Source organism: Salvelinus namaycush, chromosome 13 (genome assembly GCF_016432855.1).
Source record: "Salvelinus namaycush isolate Seneca chromosome 13, SaNama_1.0, whole genome shotgun sequence".
Taxonomy (NCBI): domain Eukaryota; kingdom Metazoa; phylum Chordata; class Actinopteri; order Salmoniformes; family Salmonidae; genus Salvelinus; species Salvelinus namaycush.
The window spans coordinates 19972565-19995017 of record NC_052319.1 but is presented as its reverse complement, the minus strand read 5'-3'; the positions used below and the strand labels follow the sequence as shown (position 1 = coordinate 19995017).

Below are 22453 nucleotides of genomic sequence, written 5' to 3'. Positions count from 1 at the left end.
ATAGGGACTACGGGCATAGGGAGTGGCTAACTGCACACGTGCTGCAACGCGCCATTCAATCACCTTAGGTGAGATTTTAAGAGAGAAAAAAAACTGCCTAAACTCTTCAAAACGGGGTCTCTGCATCATCATAACTATCATAACTCATTGCCAGGATGAGATGAAGGCATTTGACAGTGCAATACCGCCCTCTTGTGACAAAACAAACAAACAAAAACTGTGGGGAGCCGAAATTGGGTAGCGCGTCATCAGTTCCTCTTATGTTAGTCATTGCAAAATTTAGAGAGCCATTTATAATTTATCAGTGTCCAGATCAACTAGCCCATTACAGCTAACGTTTTTTTATTTAGATTGTTTAGCCCATAGATATTTTTTTTTTTTTTTAAATGTCAGATCTATACACATTAGACATGGCAAAATGTATAGAATCGCAAGATGTGCTTTTAAACGGCAAAATGTTCTTTGCACCCCATTACAAAATCTGTAGGAATGCAGGAAATAAGCTTAAACCTGCAAAAATCTCTCCACCAACAGGAGGGGTGAGAACAGTTTGTGTCATGAACAGTGCTTGTGCCGATAGAGATAGACGTGGGAGGCGCAGGATGTTCCCCAATGCTGAAAGAGGGGCACCTAGTTTAAAAGTTTGGGAACCCCTGCTCTAATCTCACATTGGTGGATTTGCAATAAGCAAACTCCAATTATGTAATGATGCACCTATTCTATTCCATTCTATACTATGCTCCAAAATATTGATAGGGACAGTTAGCCTACTCTAGTTCAAATCAAATCAAAGTTTATTTGTCACGTGTGCCGAATAATAGAGTTGACGTACAGCTATTTGGTCTCTCATCCAGGGTTTTAACCAAAACCAGCCGTGCTTAGCTTTCATATTTGTCACTGACGATAAGCAATGTGCTATGTTGAGAATGATTATTAAGAAACCTCTTCATAACTAAATATATTCACTGTTGCTATTGAAGTCATTCCAAAGAGTAGGTTTAACAGAGCAAATCAAATCAAAGTTTATTTGTCACATGCGCCGAATACAACAGGTGTAGACCTTACAGTGACATGCTTACTTACAAGCCCTAACCAACAGTGCAATTTTTAAGTGAGGCTTAACAGTAGCGAGGCTATATACAGGTGGTACCGGTACAGAGCCAATGTGTGGGGGCACCGGTTAATCGGGCTAATTGAGATAATATGTACATGTAGGTATAGTTAAAGTGACTATGCATAGATGATAAATGGCAGGACACAATGCAAATAGTCCGGGTAGCCATTTGATTACCTGTTCAGGAGTCTTATGGCTTGGGGGTAAAATCTGTTGAGAAGCCTTTTGGTCATAGATTTGGCGCTCCGGTACCGCTTGTCATGTGGTAGCAGAGAGAACAGTCTATGACTGGGGTGGCTGGGGTCTTTGACAACTTTTAGGTCCTTCCTCTGACCGCCTGGTGTAGAGGTCCTGGATGGCAGGCAGCTTGGCCCCAGTGATGTACTGGGCCGTACGCACTACCCTCTGTAATGCCTTGCGGCCAGAGGCCGAGCAGTTGCCGTACCAGGCAGTGATGCAACCAGTCAGGATGCTCTCGATGTTGCAGCTGTAGAACCTTTTGAGGATCTGAGGACCCATGCCAAATCTTTTCAGTCTTCTGAGAGGGAATAGGTTTTGTTGTGTCCTCTTCACGACTGTCTTGGTGTGTTTGGACCATGTTAGTTTGTTGGTGATGTGGACACCAAGGAATTTGAAGCTCTCAACCTGCTCCACTACAGCCCTGTTGATGAGAATGGAGGTGTGCTCGGTCCTCCTTTTCCTGTAGTCCACAATCATCTCCTTTGTCTTGATTACGTTGAGGGATAGGTTGTTATTCTGGCACCACCCGGTCAGGTCTTTGACCAACTCCATATAGGCTGTCTCGTCGTTGTCGGTGATCAGGTCTAACACTGTAGTGTCGTCTGCAAACTTAATGATGGTGTTGGAGTTGTGTCTGGCCATGCAGTCGTGGGGGAACAAGGAGTAAAGGAGGGGACTGAGCACGCACCCCTGTGGGGCTCCGGTGTTGAGGATCAGCGTGGCAGATGAGTTGCTACCTACCCTCACCACCTAGGGGCGTCCCGTCAGGAAGTCCAGGATCCAGTTGCAGAGGGATGTGTTTAGTCCCAGGATCTTTAGCTTAGTGATGAGTTTTGAGGGCACTATGGTGTTGAACGCTGAGCTGTAATCAATGAGTACCATTCTCACGTAGGTGTTCCTATTGTCCAGGTGGGAAAGGGCAGTGTGGAGTGCAATAGAGATTGCATCATCTGTGGAGCTGTTTGAGCGGTTTGCAAATTGGAGTGCATCTAGGGTCACTGGGATAATGGTGTTAATGTGAGCCATTACCAGCCTTTCAGAGCACTTCATGGCTATGGACGTGAGTGCTACTGTAGTCATTTAGGCAGGTTACCTTAGTGCTCTTGGGCACAGGCACTATGGTGGTCTGCTTGAAGCATGTTGGTATTACAGACTCAATCAGGGACATGTTGAAAATGTCAGTGAAGACACCTGCTAGTTGGTCAGCACATATGCCCGGAGCACACGTCCTGGTAATCCGTCTGGCCCAGCGACCTTGTGAATGTTGACCTGTTTAAAGGTCTTCCTCACGTCGGCTACGTAGAGCATGATCACACAGTCATCCGGAACAGCTGATGCTCTCATGCATGCCTCAGTGTTGCTTGCCTCGAAGCGAGCATAGAAGTGATTTAGCTCGACTGGTAGGCTCGTGTCACTGGGCAGCTCGCGGCTGTGCTTCCCTTTGTAGTCTGTAATAGTTGGCAGGCCCTGCCACATCTGACGAGCGTCGGAGGTGGGGTAGTACAATTCGATCTTAGTCCTGTATTGGCGCTTTGCCTGTTTGATGGTTTGTCGGAGGGCATAGCAGGATTTCTTATAAGCCTCCGGGTTAGAGTCCCATACCTTGAAAGTGGCAGTGGTACCCTTTAGCTCAGTGCGAATGTTGCCTGCAATCCATGGCTTCTGGTTGGGGTATGTACGTATAGTCACTGTGGGGAAAATGTCCTCGATGCACTTATTGATAAAGCCAGTGACTGATGTGTAGGATCTATTATATTCTATCAAAATATCAAGTGTGACAGTTACTCTAGCTGAAAGTAACATTTATAGGATCTAATGCTTTTATATTCTACTATCTTTCTATTATATTATATTCATTATATGCCATATTATACCAAAATATCAATTGAGTGATATGGAATGTTTCTGGAATGGGACTTTTTAAATTGTATTCCAATCTTACTGTCTGTGCACATAATGTAAACTTATAGAAAGAAAATTAGGAAGAATATAATTGAGCAGCCTAAAAATCTACCCCCTTCTCACACGCATACATTGGCATGTGATACCAAAGATTTGTATAACTAACCCAAGATAGACCACTGCCTGTCGTTTCCAACATTAGCAAATGAATCACAGTGGGCAGGACAAGCAAGGAGGCGGGCAGAGCCAAGCAAGAGTGAGCGAGATCCTATTGGCCTGTTCTAGCAGATTTTTGCATATTCCCGTTAGGGAATGCCTACTCTGTGAAGTGCGCGTGTGCAATAACTCAATCGGGCCTTGCACTCCTTTTAAACAACGCAATTTTTAAAAACTTTGGCAAAGGTTAAAGTCTACAAAACGTTGATCACTCTGTTCGTAAAAGACTGCAGTTTCTGGAATATAAAACTGTAGTGAGATCAAATGTTTCGTTGATGAAAAAATGTGCAGAATGTCGGCCAAAATCCATCTCGCTCCGTCTTTTCCCACTGCCGGTCACTGGGCTTCCTCTCATCACCATATTTGGTGGTGAGTGGAAACGCCTACCGGATGCTTCAGATGTATACATCAGGATCATTCTTCGATCTGTAGTGATACTTATGGGTGCGTTCGTAAATTCACTCTGACGAACTGACGAATTAATGTACTAACACTCAACACCCATTGAATATGGCCCGTGTCAGTAAAGCGTAAATCCATTGTTGAGAGCAGCAGTTATAGTCACCAACGCCCTGGATAACATGAAAACAGCTCTGCTAGGGCGAGTAAACTAGTCAGTGAGGTGTTCTATTATTTGTGTCTGGAAGTAGCTAGCAAGCTTCGGGGCTTGACAGCTGTTGTGAGGTCAGAACGCTCGGATCAACCATACTCCACCGCCAGAGCGTCCAATGTGCGCTCTGAACGCTCCGATAACGAAAGGCTCTGAATTTACGAACGGACAATCTGACAACGCTCTGAATTTTCGACAATTTGACAACGCTTTGAGCGTCATCCAGAGTGAATTTACGAACAGATCCTGTAACGCATTCAGATACTGGGTGCGTTCGTAAATTCGCTCTGGCTATTTACTACGATTTCAGAGCACTCTTGTCTGAGTGTGTCAAAGCGCAGAATAACTGATACGAACAACCAGAGCGCAGATTTACTTACACACCCACTGTTAACAAATTGTTATACAAATCAATGCAGTTGCTATGTAACCACAGACGCTTCACCCTCCCGGAAGTGCGTTGCTTAAATAAAAAATGGCGGACCACAGATTTAGCAGAGGTTTCAATTCGCCAGTGTTGTGGCTTTTTTCTGTGCACTCTTTAATCAAATTGTGTTTCTCTTTTCTCGCGTTGAGCGCTGTAGTCGTCGAAGGTCAAACTGAAGATACATTCCGAGCAGGAAATACCGTTTTTTCACCGGCCGTTGCAGCAGCACGGGATCTGCGGTAGGGGGTGCAGGCTAAACACAATGGCCTACCTTTGCTGTAGCTTGTATTTCAATATTGTATTAGGGGCGCATAGAATATGTTATTTGCTTCTAGAGCAGTCATTTTAGTTTTAAAAAATGTGCTCAAGACGTGGGATACATAATGTAATCAGAAATCATTCTATAAACTGAGAATAAATCAAATCTGCCTGGTTATATTTCTTTGCTGTTTGTTCCATGTTTTGTGCTGCTGCCATACTGTTGTCTCAGGTCTCTCTTTATGTAGTGTTGTGGTGTCTCTCTTGCCGTGATGTGTGTTTTGTCGTATATTTTTATTTTTAATCCCAGCCTCCGTCCCCGCAGGAGGCCTTTTGGTAGGCTGTCATTGTAAATAATAATTTGTTTTAAACTGTCTTGCCTAGTTAAAGGTTAAATACAAATAAAACATATCAAACCTGTATGGCAGGCACAACACTAACACAAAATGTTCAAATGTAGGCTACAGTTGACCGCCGATGAGTGAACATCACCTGGGTATCTGGGAGGTATAGCTCACTGCGGTCAAGTGAGCAGACACTCGCAAAGCCATCCGCTCTTCAGTTTTCGTTTGAAATTGTGCGCAAATATACAACACTTTACGGTGTCGCGTGTTTTCTGGTGGGGAAACTGGTGGGGAAACTGAGTCTGGTGCACTGTCATGTACATATAGATGATAGCTACAAATCATTCTAAGCAAATAGTTTGAAGCACACTTATTCAATCTTCCATAATCAAAATTATACCACATCGTTTATTTCGTTTTTGCGCATTATCAAAAATGACTTTGATATCACGGGTAGAGTGAGGCTGCAGTAGCGTAATTGTCAATTGTTAAACCAAGTGTTTACAGTCATGACATACAAACACACACACACATCTTCACAGCAAGTGAGCTTGTTTTTTTAGTAGGTCATTAATCCAGTGTGATGACCATTGCTATTATGCCAGCTTAAAATATGTGTTAAAATATTTGGTTATTCTATATTTTCAGTGAACTTTGAGGTAACATAATTACATTTTTACACAGTAAAACTTTTTCTCACGTTTGACACTAGTACATTACTAATCCATTGTCATTAACATTGCAAAGCATAACATGCCCATATTATGACAGCTACAATGCCATCTAAGATGGTTGAAATCGTGAAACATGCATCAGAAGACAAAACCATGGTGTGTCGTCTTTTCAAGAAATCGTGTCAGCCATACCTGCCCACAATATACATATACGTGCTTCTACACCTGCATTGCCTGCTGTTTGGGGTTTTAGGCTGGGTATCTGTACAGCACTTTGAGATATCAGTTGATGTAAGAAGGGCTATATAAATACATTTGATTTGATTTGACATAAGGACGGACATAGAGGAAGAAATCATAGGCCTACCAGATCGCACACTACAGAACAGTATAGCGTCAGTAAACAACATTTGTTGAAATCGCAGAAAGATATTGCAGACTAGCCCTCAGACTGAAAAAACTACAAATACTAACACATGGGTGTTTTAGAGTGATATATTTATGGAGAGGTTAACTGACATTGGGGCGCCTGATTAACTTAATGTTTTGGATGGACAACCTGGGTTGGTAGCAAGGTGAGCTATCTTATTTATTGCAGGTGAACACTTGTTTAAAATATATATATATATTTTTTACCATCTATCTCCTTTGAAACATCTTGTTTATTACTTGTTACTTTACTACTTGTTGTACTTTATATAACTTTAAAGGAAAAAATATCCTTCAAATGTGGATGTAAATACTGGTGTTAGGGTAGATTGGGGGAACATCCCCTTAAGGAAAATGTCTATTCTCAGAGAAAAACAAGTTTGTTAAGATTTACAGATGTGAAAAATAGCAAAATTTTTTAAAAGGGAAATAAGTGTACAGATGTGACAATGTTTACCATCCAATTTTACTGTCTTAAAATTATAAATAATCTAAACACTCCAATATAAAGTAAACTAGACTTTTTCCAGTGTTGAAGCTGGCATAATGTGGGCATGTTATGCGTTGCAATTTTACTGACAATGGATTACTAATGTATTAGTGGCAGACATGTTACAAAATGTTTACCATCCATTTTAACTGTATTAAAATGTAATTATAATCCATCAAATGTCACTGTAATTTAAAGTAAACTAGTGTTTTTCTTATCTTGTAGCTGTCATAATATGGGCATGTTATGCTTTGAATGTTAAAGACAATGGATTAGTGATGTACTAGTGGCAGACATGAGAAAATGTTTACCATCCAATTTTATGGTAAACTAATGGTGAACTAATGTTACCTCAAAGTTCACTGTAATAAAGAATAACCAGTTATATTAACCTATATTTTAAGCTGGCATAATATGGGCATTGTATCAAAATAATTGTTGATAAGGCGCTTGTCTCTATCTGTGCATGACAGTGCATCCTACTCAGTTTCCCTACCAGAAAACACATGATACCATAAAGTGTTATGTATTCAGGCACACAAATTGGCTCACTTGACCGCAGTGTCTAGCTCCAACAGAACTCATGTTTATGAGGCTGCCAGCCAGGCGCATAGCTTAACAGAACACAATGAAACGTATAATACTTTTTCTATATTTTTATGCTGCCAGGTACCTGCTTTACGACATCAACCCCCCAGAGGGTTTCAACCTGCGTCGGGACGTGTACATTCGCATGGCATCCCTGGTGAAGACCCTGAGGAGACACAGTGACTGGGTGCTGGTGCTGCCCCCCTGGGGACGTCTTTACCACTGGCAGAGCCCAGACATCCACCAGATCAGGATCCCCTGGGGAGAGTTCTTCAGCCTCACCAGCCTGCAGGGCAACGTGCCTGTCATAGAGTACGAGGAGTTTATAGCTGGTGAGTTCAGCAGTCTCATACCCTTTCCACACTACTGAACTGACCTGATTCGAACTGAGCTGGGCCTCGTTTCCCAGAGCCTTCGTAGCATTAAGATCATCGTTAGAACCATCTTACCATGTGTCTTTAGTGGCCGATGTGTTTCCCCGAGCCTTCGTTAGTAACGTGACTACAAAGTTGACTACAAATACAATGTTGCCAAAGTATTTGCAATTGTTACAAACAAGTGAAGGATAAAATGTTTCAAATGAAATCTGAGATGACTGCCTTAAAAAATACATAGGCTGCAGTGCCTTCAGAAAGTATTCACACCCCTTGAATTTTTTCAGATTTTGTTATGTTACAAAGTGGGTTTAACCCTTGACATAATCAAAAAAATAAGGGCCTATGTAGCCCTTCCGCATCTGCGGTGAAAGGTGACAGAGCTAGAGTGGTGTTTGTTAGACCATGAGACATCCCAAAAATTGGTCTTCTCACGAAACCGTCTGAACGGTTTGGCCTACAAGCCACTCTATGGCAGGATGAGACTCTCACGAACACAATTGTTTTGTGAGAAGACCAATTTTTGGGATGTCTCAGGGTCACAGGACTCAGCCAGGCCCAGCCAATCAAAGTTAGTTTTCTCCCACAAAATGGCTTTATTACAGACATAAATACTCCTCAACAACCCCCCCCCCCCCCCCCCCCCCTCTCCTCAGACGATCCCTCAGGTGAATTAGCTGTATGTAGAGGTACTGTGCTGGCGTGGTTACACATGGTCTGCGGTTGTGAGGCCATTTGGATGTACTGCCAAATGCTCTAAAATTACGTTGGAGGCGGATTATGGTAGAGAAATGAACATGAAATTATCTGGCAACAGCTCTGTTGGACATTCCTGCAGTCAGCATGCCAATTGCCTGCTCCCTCAAAACTTGAGACATCAGTGGCATTGTGTTGTGTGATCCAACTGCACATTTTAGAGTGGCCTTTTATTGTCCCCAGCACAAGGTGCACCTGTGTAATGATCATGCTGTTTAATTATCGTATTGATATGCCACACCTGTCTGGTGGATGGATTATCTTGGTAAAGGAGAAATGATCACTAACAGGGTTGTAAATGAATTTGTGCATATCATTTGAGAGAAATATGCTTTTTGTGAGTATGGAACATTTCTGGGATTTCAGCTCATGAAAAATGGTACCAACATGTTGGGTTTATATTTTTGTTCAGTATACATGTCGGTTGTTTTGCTCTAGGACGCCCACAAGTCTCAAAAGACTTGTATGAAGGTCCCCTGTACCAGTATTCGGAAAGTATTCAGACCCCTTCCCTTTTTCCACATTTTGTTATGTTACAGCCTTATTCTAAAATAGATTTTTTTTTTTTAAGAAGTTCTCATCAGTCTATCCACAATACTCCATAATTACAAAGTGAAACAGGTTTTTAACAATGACAGTGCATATCAGAGCAAAAACCAACCCATGAGGTCGAAGGAATTGTCTGTAGAGCACCGAGACAGGATTGTGTTGAGGCACAGATCTGGGGAAGAGTACCAAAACGTTTCAGCAGCATTGAAGGTCCCCAAAAACACAGTGGCCCCCATCATTCCTAAATGGAAGAAGTTTGGAACCACCAAGACTCTCCCCAGAGGTGGTCGGCCGGCCAAACTGAGCAATCAGGGGAGAAGGGTCTTGGTCAGGTAGGTGACCAAGAGCCTGATGGTCACTCAGACAGAGCTCCAGAGTTCCTCTCTCAGGCCTTTTATGATAGAGTGGCCAGACGGAAGCCCCTCCTCAGTAAAAGGCACATGACAGCCCGCTTGGAGTTTGCCAAAAGGCACCTAAAGGACTTTCAGACCATGAGAAACAAGATTCTCTGGTCTGATGAAACCAAGATTGAACTCTTTGGCCTGAATGCCAAGTGTCACATTTGGAGGAAACCTGGCACCATCCCTACGGTGACGCATGGTGGTGGCAGCATCATGCTCTGGGGATGTGTTTCAGCTGCAGAGACTGGGAGACTAGTCAGGATCAAGGGATCGAGATGCTTGATGAAAACCTGCTCCAGAGTGCTCGGACTTCAGACTGGGGCAAAGGTTTACCTTCCAACAGGACAACGACCCTAAGCACACCGCCAGGACAACACAGGAGTGGCTTCGGGACAAGTCTCTGAATATCCTTGAGTGGCCCAGCCAGAATCCGGACTTGAACCCGATCGAACATCTCTGGAGAAACCTGATAATAGCTGTGCAGCGACACTCCCCATCCAGAACTTGAGAGGATCTGCAGTGAACAATGGGAGAAACCCCCCAAATACAGGTGTGCCAAGCTTTTTAGTGTCATAACCAAGAAGACACCAGGCTGTAATCGCTGCCAAAATTGCTTCATTAATGTACTGAATAAAGGATCTGAATACTTATGTTAATGTAATATTTCAGTTTTTGTTTTTAATACATTTGCTAAAGTTTCTAAAAAACGTTTTTTGCTTTGTCATTATGGGGTAATGTGTGTAGATTGATGAGTTTTTTTTTCTATCCATTTATAATAAGGCTGTAACGTAACAAAATGTGGGGGAAATGAAGGGGTCTGAAAACTTTCAGAATGCACTGTATATGGAGATAGTTTAGTGCCTAAAATAAATGGGAAAATATATGTAAAGAAAAATACAAATAGTTTCCTGATCTTTCTTATATCTCTCGTTAAATGTATTCCATTTTCCTCTTTTTCTGACACCTTGAAATATATTTAATTGTCATTTTTTTGTCAAGGATATTCACAAAATACTCTAATGTCAAAGTGGAAGAAAAATTCTAACATTAAAACACAATTATATGTCGATTAGATAAGTATTCAACCCCCTGAGTCAATACATGTTAGTACATGTCACTTTTGGCAACGATTACAGCTGTGAGTCTTTCTGGGTGAGTCTCTAAGAACTTAGCACACCTGGATTGTACAATATTTGTCCATTATTCTTTAAAAAATGCATTCATGTTCTGTCAAGTTGGTTGTTGGTCATTGCTCGACACCCATTTTCAAATCTTGCCATAGATTTTCAAGCCGATTTAAGTTAAAACTGTAACTAGGCCACTCAGCAACATTCAATTTCGTCTTGGTAAGCAACTCCAGTGTATATTTGGCCTTGTGTTTTCGGTAATTGTCCTGCAGAAAGGTTAATTTGTCTCCCAGTGTCTGGAAGCAGACTGATGTTTTCCTCTAGGATTTTGCCGGTGCTTAGCTCTATTCCTAAAAAAAACAGATGACAAGCATACCCAGCCACCACAATGCTTGAAAATATGAAGAGTGGTACTCAGTGATGTGTTGAATTTTCCCCAAACAAAATGCTTTTTATTCAGGACAAAAAGGTTATTTCTTTGTCAGATTTTTTTCAGTTCTACTTTAGTGCCTTATTACAAACAGAATGCATGTTTAGGAATATTTTATTCTGTACAGGCTTCCTTCTTTTCACTCTGTCATTTAGGTTAGTATTGTGGAGTAACTGCAGTGTTGTTGATCCATCCTCAGTTATCTCTTATCACAGCCATTAAACTCTAACTGTTTTAATATCCCCATTGGCTTCATGGTAAAATCTCTGAGCGGTTTCCTTCCTCTGTGGCAACTGAGTTAGGAAGGATGCCTGTATCTTTGTAGTGACTGGGTGTATTGATACACCATCCAAAGTGTAATTAATAACTGCACCATGCTCAAAGGGATATTCAGTGTATGCTTTTTATACCCATTTACTAATAGGTGCTCTTCTTTGCGACCCGTTAGAAAATCTCCCTGGTCTTCGTGGTTGAATCTGTGCTTGAAACTCACTGCTCGACTGAGGGACCTTAAAGATAATTGTGTGTGTGGGGTACAGACATGGGTAGAGTAATTAAAATATCATGTTAAACACTATTGCACACAGAGTCCGTTCAACTTATCATGTGACATGTAAGGAAAATGTTTACTCCTGAGCTTATTCAGGCTGTAACACAACAAAATGTGGAAAATGTCAAGGGGTGTTAACTTTCTGAAGGCATTGTACATGGGCTTATGTATGTTATTTCAATCATGTTAAATCAATTGAATTACAGTGCCTTGCAAAAGTATTGGCGTTTTTCCTATTTTGTTGCATTACAACCTGTCATTTAAATTCTTTTTTATTTGGATTTCATGTAATGGGCATACACAAAATAGTCCAAATTGGTGAAGTGAAATCATTTTAAACGGAAAATTGGTGCGTGCATATGTATTCACCCCCTTTGCTGTGAAGCCCCTAAATAAGATCTGGTGCAACTAATTACCTTCAGAAGTCACATAATTAGTTAAATAAGGTCCACCTGTGTGCAATCTAAGTGTCACATGATCTGTCACATGATCTCAGTATATATACACCTGTTCTGAAAGGCCCCAGAGTCTGCAACACCACTTAACAAGGGGCACCACCAAGCAAGCGGCACCATGAAGACCAAGGAGCTCTCCAAACAGGTCAGGAACAAAGTTGTGAAGTACAGATCAGGTTTGGGTTATAAAAAATATATCAGAAACTTTCAACATCCCACGGAGCACCATTAAATCCATTATTTAAAAATGGAAAGATTAAGGCACCACAACAAACCTGCCAAGAGGGGGCCGCCCACCAAAACTCACGGACCAGGCAAGGAGGGTGTAACATTCGTCGTTATGAGAAACAGAGGAGGACCAAAATGCAGCGTGATGATTATCCATTTTATTGAACACGAATAATTTCACAAATACAACAAAACACGAGATACGAAACGAAACAGTCCTGAACAGTGAAAAATACAAAAACACAGGAACAATCACCCACAACCCACAATGACAAACAGGCTACCTAAATATGGCTCCCAATCAGAGACAACGGCTGACACCTGCCTCTGATTGAGAATCATATCAGGCCAAACACATAGAAACAGACAAACTAGACATACAACATAGAATGCCCACTCACATCACACCCTGACCAAACATAACATAGAAACATACAAAGCAAACTATGGTCAGGGCGTGACAGAGGGCCTTAATCAGAGAGGCAACAAAGAGACCAAAGATAACCCTGAAGGAGCTGCAAAGCTCCACATCGGAGATTGGAGTATCTGTCCATAGGACCACTTTAAGCCGTACACTGCACAGAGCTGTGCTTTACGGAAGAATGGCAGGGAAAAAAGCCATTGCTTAAAGAAACAAATAAGCAAACACGTTTGGTGTTCACCAAAAGGAATGTGGGAGACTCCCCAAACATATGGAAGAAGGTTCTCTGGTCAGCTGAGACTAAAATGTAGCTTTTTGGCCATCAAGGAAAATGCTATGTCTGGCACAAACCCAATATCTCTCATCACCCTGAGAACATCATCCTCACAGTGAAGCATGGTGGTGGCAGCATCATGCTGTGGGATGTTTTTCATCAGCAGGGACTGGGAAACCGGTCAGAATTGAAGGAATGATGGATGGCGCTAAATACAGAGAAATTCTTGAGGGAAACCTGTTTCAGTCTTCCAGAGATTTGAGACTGGGACGGATGTTCACCTTCCAGCAGGACAATGACCCTAAGCATACTGCTAAAGCAACACTCAAGTGGTTTGAGGGGAAACATTTATTTGTCTTGGAATGGCCTAGTCAAAGCCCAGACCTCAATCCAATTGAGAATCTGTGGTATGACTGAAAGATTGCTGTACATCAGCAGGAACCCATCCAACTTGAAGGAGATGGAGCAGTTTTGCCTTGAAGAATGGGCAAAAATTCCAGTGGCGAGATGTGCCAAGCTTATAGAGACATATCCCAAGAGACTTGCAGCTGTATTTGCTGCAAAAGGTGGCTCTACAAAGTATTGACTTGGGGGGATAATAGTTATGCATGTTCAAGTTTTCAGGTTTTTTGTCATATTTCTTGTTTGTTTCACAAAAATAAATATTTAGCATCTTCAAAGTGGTAGGCATGTTGTATAAATCAAATGATACAAACCCCCCCAAAAATATATTTTAATTCCAGGTTGTAAGGCATCAAAATAGGAAAAATGCCAAGGGGATGAATACTTTCGCAAGGCACTGTATATTTTGCGACTAGGCTGCTGTCTGTAATTTTTGTTTCATGATATGTGACAACATGTGCGCAATGATGTGCCCAATCTGTGATTTAGTGCACTATTTAGTGCTCGTAAATAACGATGCATCTGGTATGATCATCGTAATGCTTAAGTTACATCGCAGCTGGAAACGAGTCCCTGTACTGGGCTAGCCTGGTTTTGTATCGACCATAGTTGCTGGGATCGTGCTGGAAAGACCAATGTAAAAGAAAAATATCAGAGTACCGTTCTGGTCACCCCTCAGACATTTGAGTAAATGTCCATGTTTTTGTGGTTGGTCGACTTTCCCTGACATCTGGCTAATTTCAATTTTTTTTTCTCTGTTAAGGATTGTTCCATAGGTATAATTAATGCATAATGATACATGGTTATAAAGGCTTATACATGCTTATAAGAAGATATAAAACATTATACCTTCAGGCTTAAAGTAACATGTTATATTTCCATGTTTTTGGCTCCAGAGTCTGGAGGCCCATTTATTGACCAGGTCCTGGTGCTACAGAACTACGCTGAAGGGTGGACTGATGGGAAATGGGAGGAGAAAGTGGACCAGCGACCCTGCGTTGAACGGTTATTGTACTCCAAAGACAAACAGGGTTATTACAGGTACAGTAATCACCAGGTTCAGAGATGGATAGGAACATAATAGACTCAACACAATACATTCCAAAGATGCATAGGACTACTGCATGTGGACACTAACAATGAGTTTGGCATCTGTGCTTACCTACCTTTATGTCTCGCAAAGTTGAATGATCAAAGGTAAATACTTGTTTCAGCTATTAAAATGTGTTTTATGGCAGTGGAACGAGCTGTAGTAGTAGTAGTAGTATAGTGGGTGTAGTGAGTATGACTTATATTCATATAAATAATATTGTCATGTTCGTTGTGAGCAGTTTTCCCTAATATGAAAGCATGTCTCACCTCTTTCTTCTCTTTCCTCTCTTTCCTCTCCCGCTGTTAGAGGATGGTTTTGGGGCTATGAGGAAACCAGGGGTGTGAACGTCACTTGTCTGTCAGCTCAGGGCCACGCCTCCATCCTGGCACCACTCCTGCAGAACAACATCACATCAACGTGAGTCAATAAATGTGTGTTTGGCTAAGATAGATACAATTATTGAATCCTAATCTTCTTGTCCAAGGATGTGATATAATTATACCACTATTACAGGTTTAATGTGGACTTCCTATTTAAACAAAAAGTAATATTCTAGAGTTGGCAGCATAGACTTTATTGGACTTGTTGTATGTACTGTATGAGATGTGGACATGTGTTCACTGATGGAGCTCTTTCCTTTCATATCCCCGCAGTTCTGTGATGTTGGACAAAGCAGAGACTGTCCTCCATGATCACTACGCAGGAAAGGACTACTGGGATGTAAGTCTGATGTCAAGTTGTAAAGAATGTATCTATGTCTGGTAATGGTTGACAGCCTACAATCATACAGTTGAAGTCGGAAGTTTACATACACTTAGGTTGGAGTCATTAAAACTCGTTTTTCATCCACTCCACACATTTCTTGTTAACAAACTTTCGTTTTGGCAAGTCGGTTAGGACATCTACTTTGTGCATGACATAAGTCATTTTTCCAACAATTGTTTACAGACAGATTCTTTCACTTATAATTCACTGTATCACAATTCCAGTGGGTCAGACGTAAACATACACTAAGTTGACTGTGTCTTTAAACAGCTTGGAAAATTCCAGAAAATTATGTCATGGCTTTAGAAGCTTCTGATAGGCTAATTGACATCATTTGAGTCAATTGGAGGCGTACCTGTGGATGTATTTCAAGGCCTACCTTCAAACGCAGTGCCTCTTTGCTTGACATGGGAAAATCAAAAGAAATCAGCCAAGACCTCAGAAAAAAATTGTAGACCTCCACGAGTCTGGTTCATCCTTGGGAGCAATTTCTAAACACCTGAAGGTACCACGTTCATCTGTACAAACAATAGTACGTAAGTATAAACAGCATAGGACCACGCAGCCGTCATACCGCTCAGGAAGGAGACGCGTTCTGTCTCCTAGAGATGAACGTACTTTGGTGCGAAACGTGGAAATCAATCCCAGAACAACAGCAAAGAACCTTGTGAAGATGCTGGAGGAAACGGGTACAAAAGTATCTATTTCCACAGTAAAACGAGTCCTATATCGACATAACCTGAAAGGCTGCTCAGCAATGAAGAAGCCACTGCTCCAAAACAGCCATAAAAAAAAGCCAGACTACAGTTTGCAACTGCACATGGGGACAAAGATCATACTTTTTGGAGAAATGTCCTCTGGTCTGATGAAACAAAAATGGAACTGTTTGGCCATAATGACCATCGTTTTGTTAGGAGGAAAAAGGGGGAGGCTTGTAAGCCAATGAACACCATCCCAACTGTGAAGCACGGGGGTGGCAGCATGTTGTGGGGGTGCTTTGCTGCAAGAGGGACTGGTGCACTTCATAAAATAGATGGCATCATGAGGTAGGAAAATTATGTGGATATATTGAAGCAACATCTCAAGACTTCAGTCAGGAAGTTAAAGCTTGGTCGCAAATGGCTCTTCCAAATGGACAATGACCCCAAGCATACTTCCAAAATTGTAGCAAAATGGCTTAAGGACAACAAAGTCAAGGTATTGGAGTGTCCATCACAAAGCCCTGACCTCAATCCCATAGAAAATGTGTGGGCAGAACTGAAAAAGCGTGGGCGAGCATGGAGGCCTACAAACCTGACTCAGTTACACCAGCTCTGTCAGGATGGATGGGCCAAAATGCACCCAACTTATTGTGGGAAGCTTGTGGAAAGCTGCCTGAAACGTTTGACCCAAGTTAAACAATTGAAAGGCAATGCTACCAAATACTAATTGAGTGTATGTAAACTTCTGACCCACTGGGATTGTGATGATAGAAATTAAAGCTGAAATAAGTAATTCTCTCTACTATTATTCTGACATTTCTCTGTCTTAAAATAAAGTGGTGATCCTAACTGACCTAAGACAGGGAATTTTTACTAGGATTAAATGTCAGGAATTGTGAAACTGAGTTTAAATGTATTTGGCTAAGGTGTATGTAAACTACCGGCTTCAACTGTATATTGTAATTAATTATAGTGTTAAGGCTGTCGTAGTCGTTCTCCTCCTCAGACGAGGAGGAGCATGGATCGGACCAAGATGCGGAGTAGTAGGTATTCATGTTTTAATGAACAAACAACAAACACTACAAATTACGAAACTCTACAAACGTGACTAACCTGAAAACAGTCCTGTGTGGCCCAAACACTGACACAGGAAACAAACACCCACAAAACACCAGTGAAACCCTGGCTGCCTTAGTATGACTCTCAATCAGAGACAACGATACACACCTGTCTCTGATTGAGAATCATACCAGGCCGAACACAAAATCCCAACATAGAAAAACAAACCTAGACCAACCCACCCAACTCACGCCCTGACCAACTAAAACAAATACATAACAAAGGAAAACAGGTCAGGAACGTGACAGAACCCCCCCCTTAAGGTGCGAACTCCGGGCGCACCAGCACAAAGTCTAGGGGAGGGTCTGGGTGGGCGTCTGTCCACGGTGGCGGCTCTGGCGCTGGTCGTGGTCCCCACCCCACCATAGTCAACCCCCGCTTCCGTGGCCTCCTCCCAATATTCACCCTCCATGTCAATCCCGCTATTCCAAAAGGCAGTAACAGACTGAGGGGTAGCAGTTGACTGAGGGGCAGCACCAGGATAAGGGGCAGCACCAGGATAAGGGGCAGCACCAGGATAAGGGGCAGCACCAGGATAAGGGGCAGCACCAGGATAAGGGGCAGCTCCGGACTGAGTGGCAGCTCCGGACTGAGTGGCAGCTCCGGACTGAGTGGCAGCTCCGGACTGAGTGGCAGCTCCGGACTGGAGGGCAGCTCATGACTGGAGGGCAGCTCATGACTGGAGGGCAGCTCATGACTGGAGGGCAGCTCATGACTGGAGGGCAGCTCATGACTGGAGGGCAGCTCATGACTGGAGGGCAGCTCATGACTGTAGGGCAGCTCTGGCAGCTCCTGACTGGCTGGCGTCTCTGGCAGCTCCTGACTGGCTGGCGTCTCTGGCAGCTCCTGACTGGCTGGCGTCTCTGGCAGCTCCTGACTGGCTGGCGTCTCTGGCAGCTCCTGACTGGCTGGCGTCTCTGGCAGCTCCTGACTGGCTGGCGTCTCTGACAGCTCCTGACTGGCTGGCGTCTCTGGCAGCTCCTGACTGACGGACGGCTCTAGCGGCTCCTGACTGACGGACGGCTCTAATGGCTCGGGACAGACGGGCGGCTCAGATGGCGCTGGGCAGACGGATGGCTCAGATGGCGCTGGGCAGACGGATGGCTCAGATGGCGCTGGGCAGACGGATGGCTCAGATGGCGCTGGGCAGACGGATGGCTCAGATGGCGCTGGGCAGACGGATGGCTCAGATGGCGCTGGGCAGACGGATGGCTCAGATGGCGCTGGGCAGACGGATGGCTCAGACGGCGCTGGGCAGACGGATGGCTCAGACGGCGCTGGGCAGGCAGGCAGTTCAGACGGCGCTGGGCAGGCAGGCAGCTCAGACGGCGCTGGACAGACGAGCAGTGCAGGCGGCGTTGGGCAGACGGCCGACTCTGACCTGCTGAGGCGCACAGTAGGCCTGGTGCGTGGTACCGGAACTGGAGGCACTGAGCTGGAGACACGCACCATAGGGAGAGTGCGTGGAGGAGGAACAGGGCTCTGGAAATGCACTGGAAGCCTGGTGCGTGGAGTAGGCACTGGTGGTACTGAGCTGGGGTGGGAAGGTGGCGCCGGATATACCGGACCGTGAAGGAGGACACGCGCTCTTGAGCACCAAGCCTCCCCAACCTTACCAGGTTGAATGGTCCCCGTAGCCCTGCCAGTGCGGCGAGGTGGAATAACCCGCACTGGGCTATGCAGGCGAACCGGGGACACCACCTGTAAGGCTGGTGCCATGTACGCCGGCCCGAGGAGACGTACTGGAGGCCAGATACGTTGGGCCGGCTTCATGACATCCGGCTCGATGCCCAACCTAGCCCTCCCAGTGCGGCAAGGTGGAATAGCCCGCACTGGGCTAAGCACGCGTACTGGGGACACCGTGCGCTTTACCGCATAACACGGTGTCTTACCAGTACGACGCCCTCTCACTCCACGGTAAGCCCGGGGAGTTGGCTCAGGTAACCAACCCGGCTTCGCCACACTCCCCTTTAGCCCCCCCCCAAGAAATTTTTGGGTGAGCCTCTCGGGCTTCCAGCCGCTCTGCCTTGCTTTAGCCTCATACAACCTCCTCTCCGCTTTCGCTGCCTCCAGCTCCGCTTTGGGGCGGCGACACTCCACTGGCTCTGCCCAGGGTCCTTTACCGTCTAGGATCTCCTCCCAAGTCCATTCCTCTTTTCCCCATTGCTGTTGTTCCTGCCTTCCTTCTCCACTCCGCTTGATCCTGTTTTGGTGGGTGTTTCTGTTAAGGCTGTCGTAGTCGTTCTCCTCCTCAGACGAGGAGGAGCATGGATCGGACCAAGATGCGGAGTAGTAGGTATTCATGTTTTAATGAACAAACAACAAACACTACAAATTACGAAACTCTACAATCGTGACTAACCTGAAAACAGTCCTGTGTGGCCCAAACACTGACACAGGAAACAAACACCCACAAAACACCAGTGAAACCCTGGCTGCCTTAGTATGACTCTCAATCAGAGACAACGATACACACCTGTCTCTGATTGAGAATCATACCAGGCCGAACACAAAATCCCAACATAGAAAAACAAACCTAGACCAACCCACCCAACTCACGCCCTGACCAACTAAAACAAATACATAACAAAGGAAAACAGGTCAGGAACGTGACATATAGGTCATATTTCATAGAACTCTGGTAACACTGGATAGTTACTTTAATGCAGAGTAGTGAATAGTTCCATCCTGATTTGTTTAACACTCCTCCATTTTGCCTAAGTCTTTTTGTGTCTTCTCCTCTGTAGACTCGCCGCAGTATGGTCTTTGCCAAACACCTGCGTCTCCTAGGGGACGAGTTCCGTGCAAAGTACCTGAACTCCACAGACGAGCAGGACCAGACCGTATACAACGAGGACTGGACTCGCATTAAGGTTTTCAGACCTTTTCACATACATACACGCCTTGCACATTTAAATGATATGTATTTATCTATCCACATTGATTACTTGTTGCACTAGCAACATGTACTGTGGGGAAAATGGGGAGGAAATGTCTTAAGCTAAGAATAGTTCTGTTTTGCTATTGGTGGGTAATTTTAATTGGGCATGAGTGGTTTGACGTGTTATTAATTTCTGTGTGTAAACTCAGAATAAGCTGGGTTCTGCCAGAGGGGGGCCGTACCTGGGTGTCCACCTGAGAAGGAAGGATTTTATCTGGGGTCACAGAGAGGATGTGCCCAGCCTCAAAGGAGCTGTCAAGAAGATCAGGAACCTCATGAAGAAAAACAAACTAGACAGAGTCTTTGTTGCCACTGACGCAGATGAGGAAGGTACAGTTGTACTTTGGTGCCATTGATTTGATGTTGAATGTAAAATAAATAAATTGAAAATAAAGCCATTCATATTTGCAGCCCTAAGAAAATAACAAAATAATTGTGTTAGGAATTAGAATTTCAGTTGACTTTTGAAATGGAATTGACCCCAACCGTATAACCCAGTAGAGGCTTGGCAGGTTTATGCTGTCTTTAGCCTACTCCACAGAGAGTCTGTTGGTTATACAATGACATTAAGGATGGTCTTTTTCGTCAGCTCTCCAGACAAAATTATAATTTTAACGGACTAGATGAAAATAATAAATTGTGTGAAATTTTATCAGGTAACAATAATGTAAATGCCTGTGCCAAAGCCTGCCACCTTATCCCCCTACGGGGACGTTTCGTTATAAATGCCTAATTGTCCTTTTTTCTACTGTACTTTGTTTTTTGATTATGCTTACATGTGTATGATATAATGTATTATACAGTAGATAACGCCTGTACCATGTTTGACTATGATTGTTTTTTAGTGTCTCAAAACTAATTTTGAGTTGTTGTTTTTGTATTATTGTGTCATTGTGGGGTGGCACTTCAATACACTTTTCTAATCTAATCTCTAGATCTAGACAATAGGGCCAGTCAGAGTATGGCTCTAAGGCCAGTGTGTTCCTGATGAGGCGTCTGTCTGTCTTGTGCAGAGCTGGAGGAGCTGAAGAAGATATTACCAGAGATTACACGCTTTGAGCCCACCTGGGAGGACCTGGAACTACTCAAGGACGGGGGCGTGGCTATCGTCGACCAATGGATCTGCGCACATGCCAGGTACAGCTCTCCTCACAATGAATGCTTCTATGTTCCACCATTCAGTTGAAAGAAAGGGTTGCACAATGTGTGCAGACTGAGGGTGGGGAGCTGTGACAAGTACACATGATGCAGACATTCTTGTACTTTTCTTTTGTTGAAGTGCACACGAGCATACTGTAGTTAAACAGCTTTTGTTACCCTCACGTTCTGTAGGCTACAGTAGGATAGTGGGTCATGTGATACCACTTACAGTATTGTAATTATTTTATTAGCCTGTAAGTGTCCTTTAAGATCATATTTTTATAAAATGTCTGTAAAGGGAATTCGATTGTCAGAGCAGTGTAAAAATAGGCCGAAACAATTCCTTAAAACATTTTCGAGGTTTGCTTTACATCATCATTACTCAACATCAAAATGTTTAAATGTAATAAGCCACCCATGATAGAGGGATAAACAGTATCATTTAAATACTCTTGAAGGAGTAAAGTAAGATCATTGAAGTTTTTGTATCCCATTTTAAATGTGAGATGGCAGATCTAGGTATTCATGATAATACTCTGTACTTCAAACAAACTGTATATATATTGTACTCTATGTTGTCCAAGATTCTGCTGTTAAATTAAGTCAATATTTTCCACTGAACTAAGGGATCATATGGTACAATAGTTGTCTTTGTCACCTGTGTACATCAGACCCACATATGGACCTGAAAGCCATTGTCCCTTATAATCACATGATCTGAGGGTGCATTCCAGTCACGTTAGTTTCTGGATCACTCCACTAGAAATCTATTACAGTACTGGAGTGGTAAACCCATCATTATACTTCTACTGCACTTTAGAATATTTGCCCTGCATTTAAATCTATATTATTAGCCTGTTGTATTTTGTATTGTATGGGGTGATGAGGAATGTGAAGTCTATTGTATACTGTATTTCGTGTGTTGAAGACTTTCTATTGATTTGATACTTGTAAAACGGACTTGTCTTTCTTAATTGCCCCTGGTGGGATAGATAAAGTTGCATTGAATTGAATTCCCACTCTCGCCCTCCCATTTCCCAGGTATTTTATCGGAACATCTGTGTCGACCTTCTCTTTCCGGATCCACGAGGAGAGAGAGATTCTGGGATTCGACCCCCAAACTACCTACAACCGCTTCTGTGGGGACAGTGAGAAGGAGTGTGAACAGCCCACACACTGGAAAATAGTTTACTGATGCAATGACGTGACACCCCTCTCAACAGCTCTCAAAGAACATGCCAATTGCAGTGTTAAAGTGGAGCTTTGTTATTTTTATATATACAGTTGAAGTCGGAAGTTTACATATACTTAGGTTGGAGTCATTAAAACTAATTTTTCAACCACTCCACAAATTTCTTGTTAACAAACTATAGTTTTGGCAAGTCGGTAAGGACATCTACTTTGTGCATGGCACAACACATTTTTCCAACAATTG

The 22453-nt window shown here is 43.4% G+C and overlaps 1 protein-coding gene across 1 annotated transcript; it reads left to right on the top strand.

Moving 5' to 3' along the window:
- The first annotated feature begins 4557 nt into the window (after window positions 1-4557).
- Window positions 4558-22355, top strand: pofut2 (protein O-fucosyltransferase 2). Its single transcript, XM_039006273.1, has 9 exons — window positions 4558-4748; window positions 7374-7624; window positions 14156-14300; window positions 14659-14769; window positions 15006-15072; window positions 19685-19810; window positions 20028-20208; window positions 20892-21015; window positions 22060-22355. The coding sequence occupies exons 1-9, from the start codon at window positions 4558-4560 to the stop codon at window positions 22211-22213; spliced, it is 1350 nt and encodes a 449-aa protein (XP_038862201.1). The 3' UTR covers window positions 22214-22355.
- The last annotated feature ends 98 nt before the right edge of the window (window positions 22356-22453 follow it).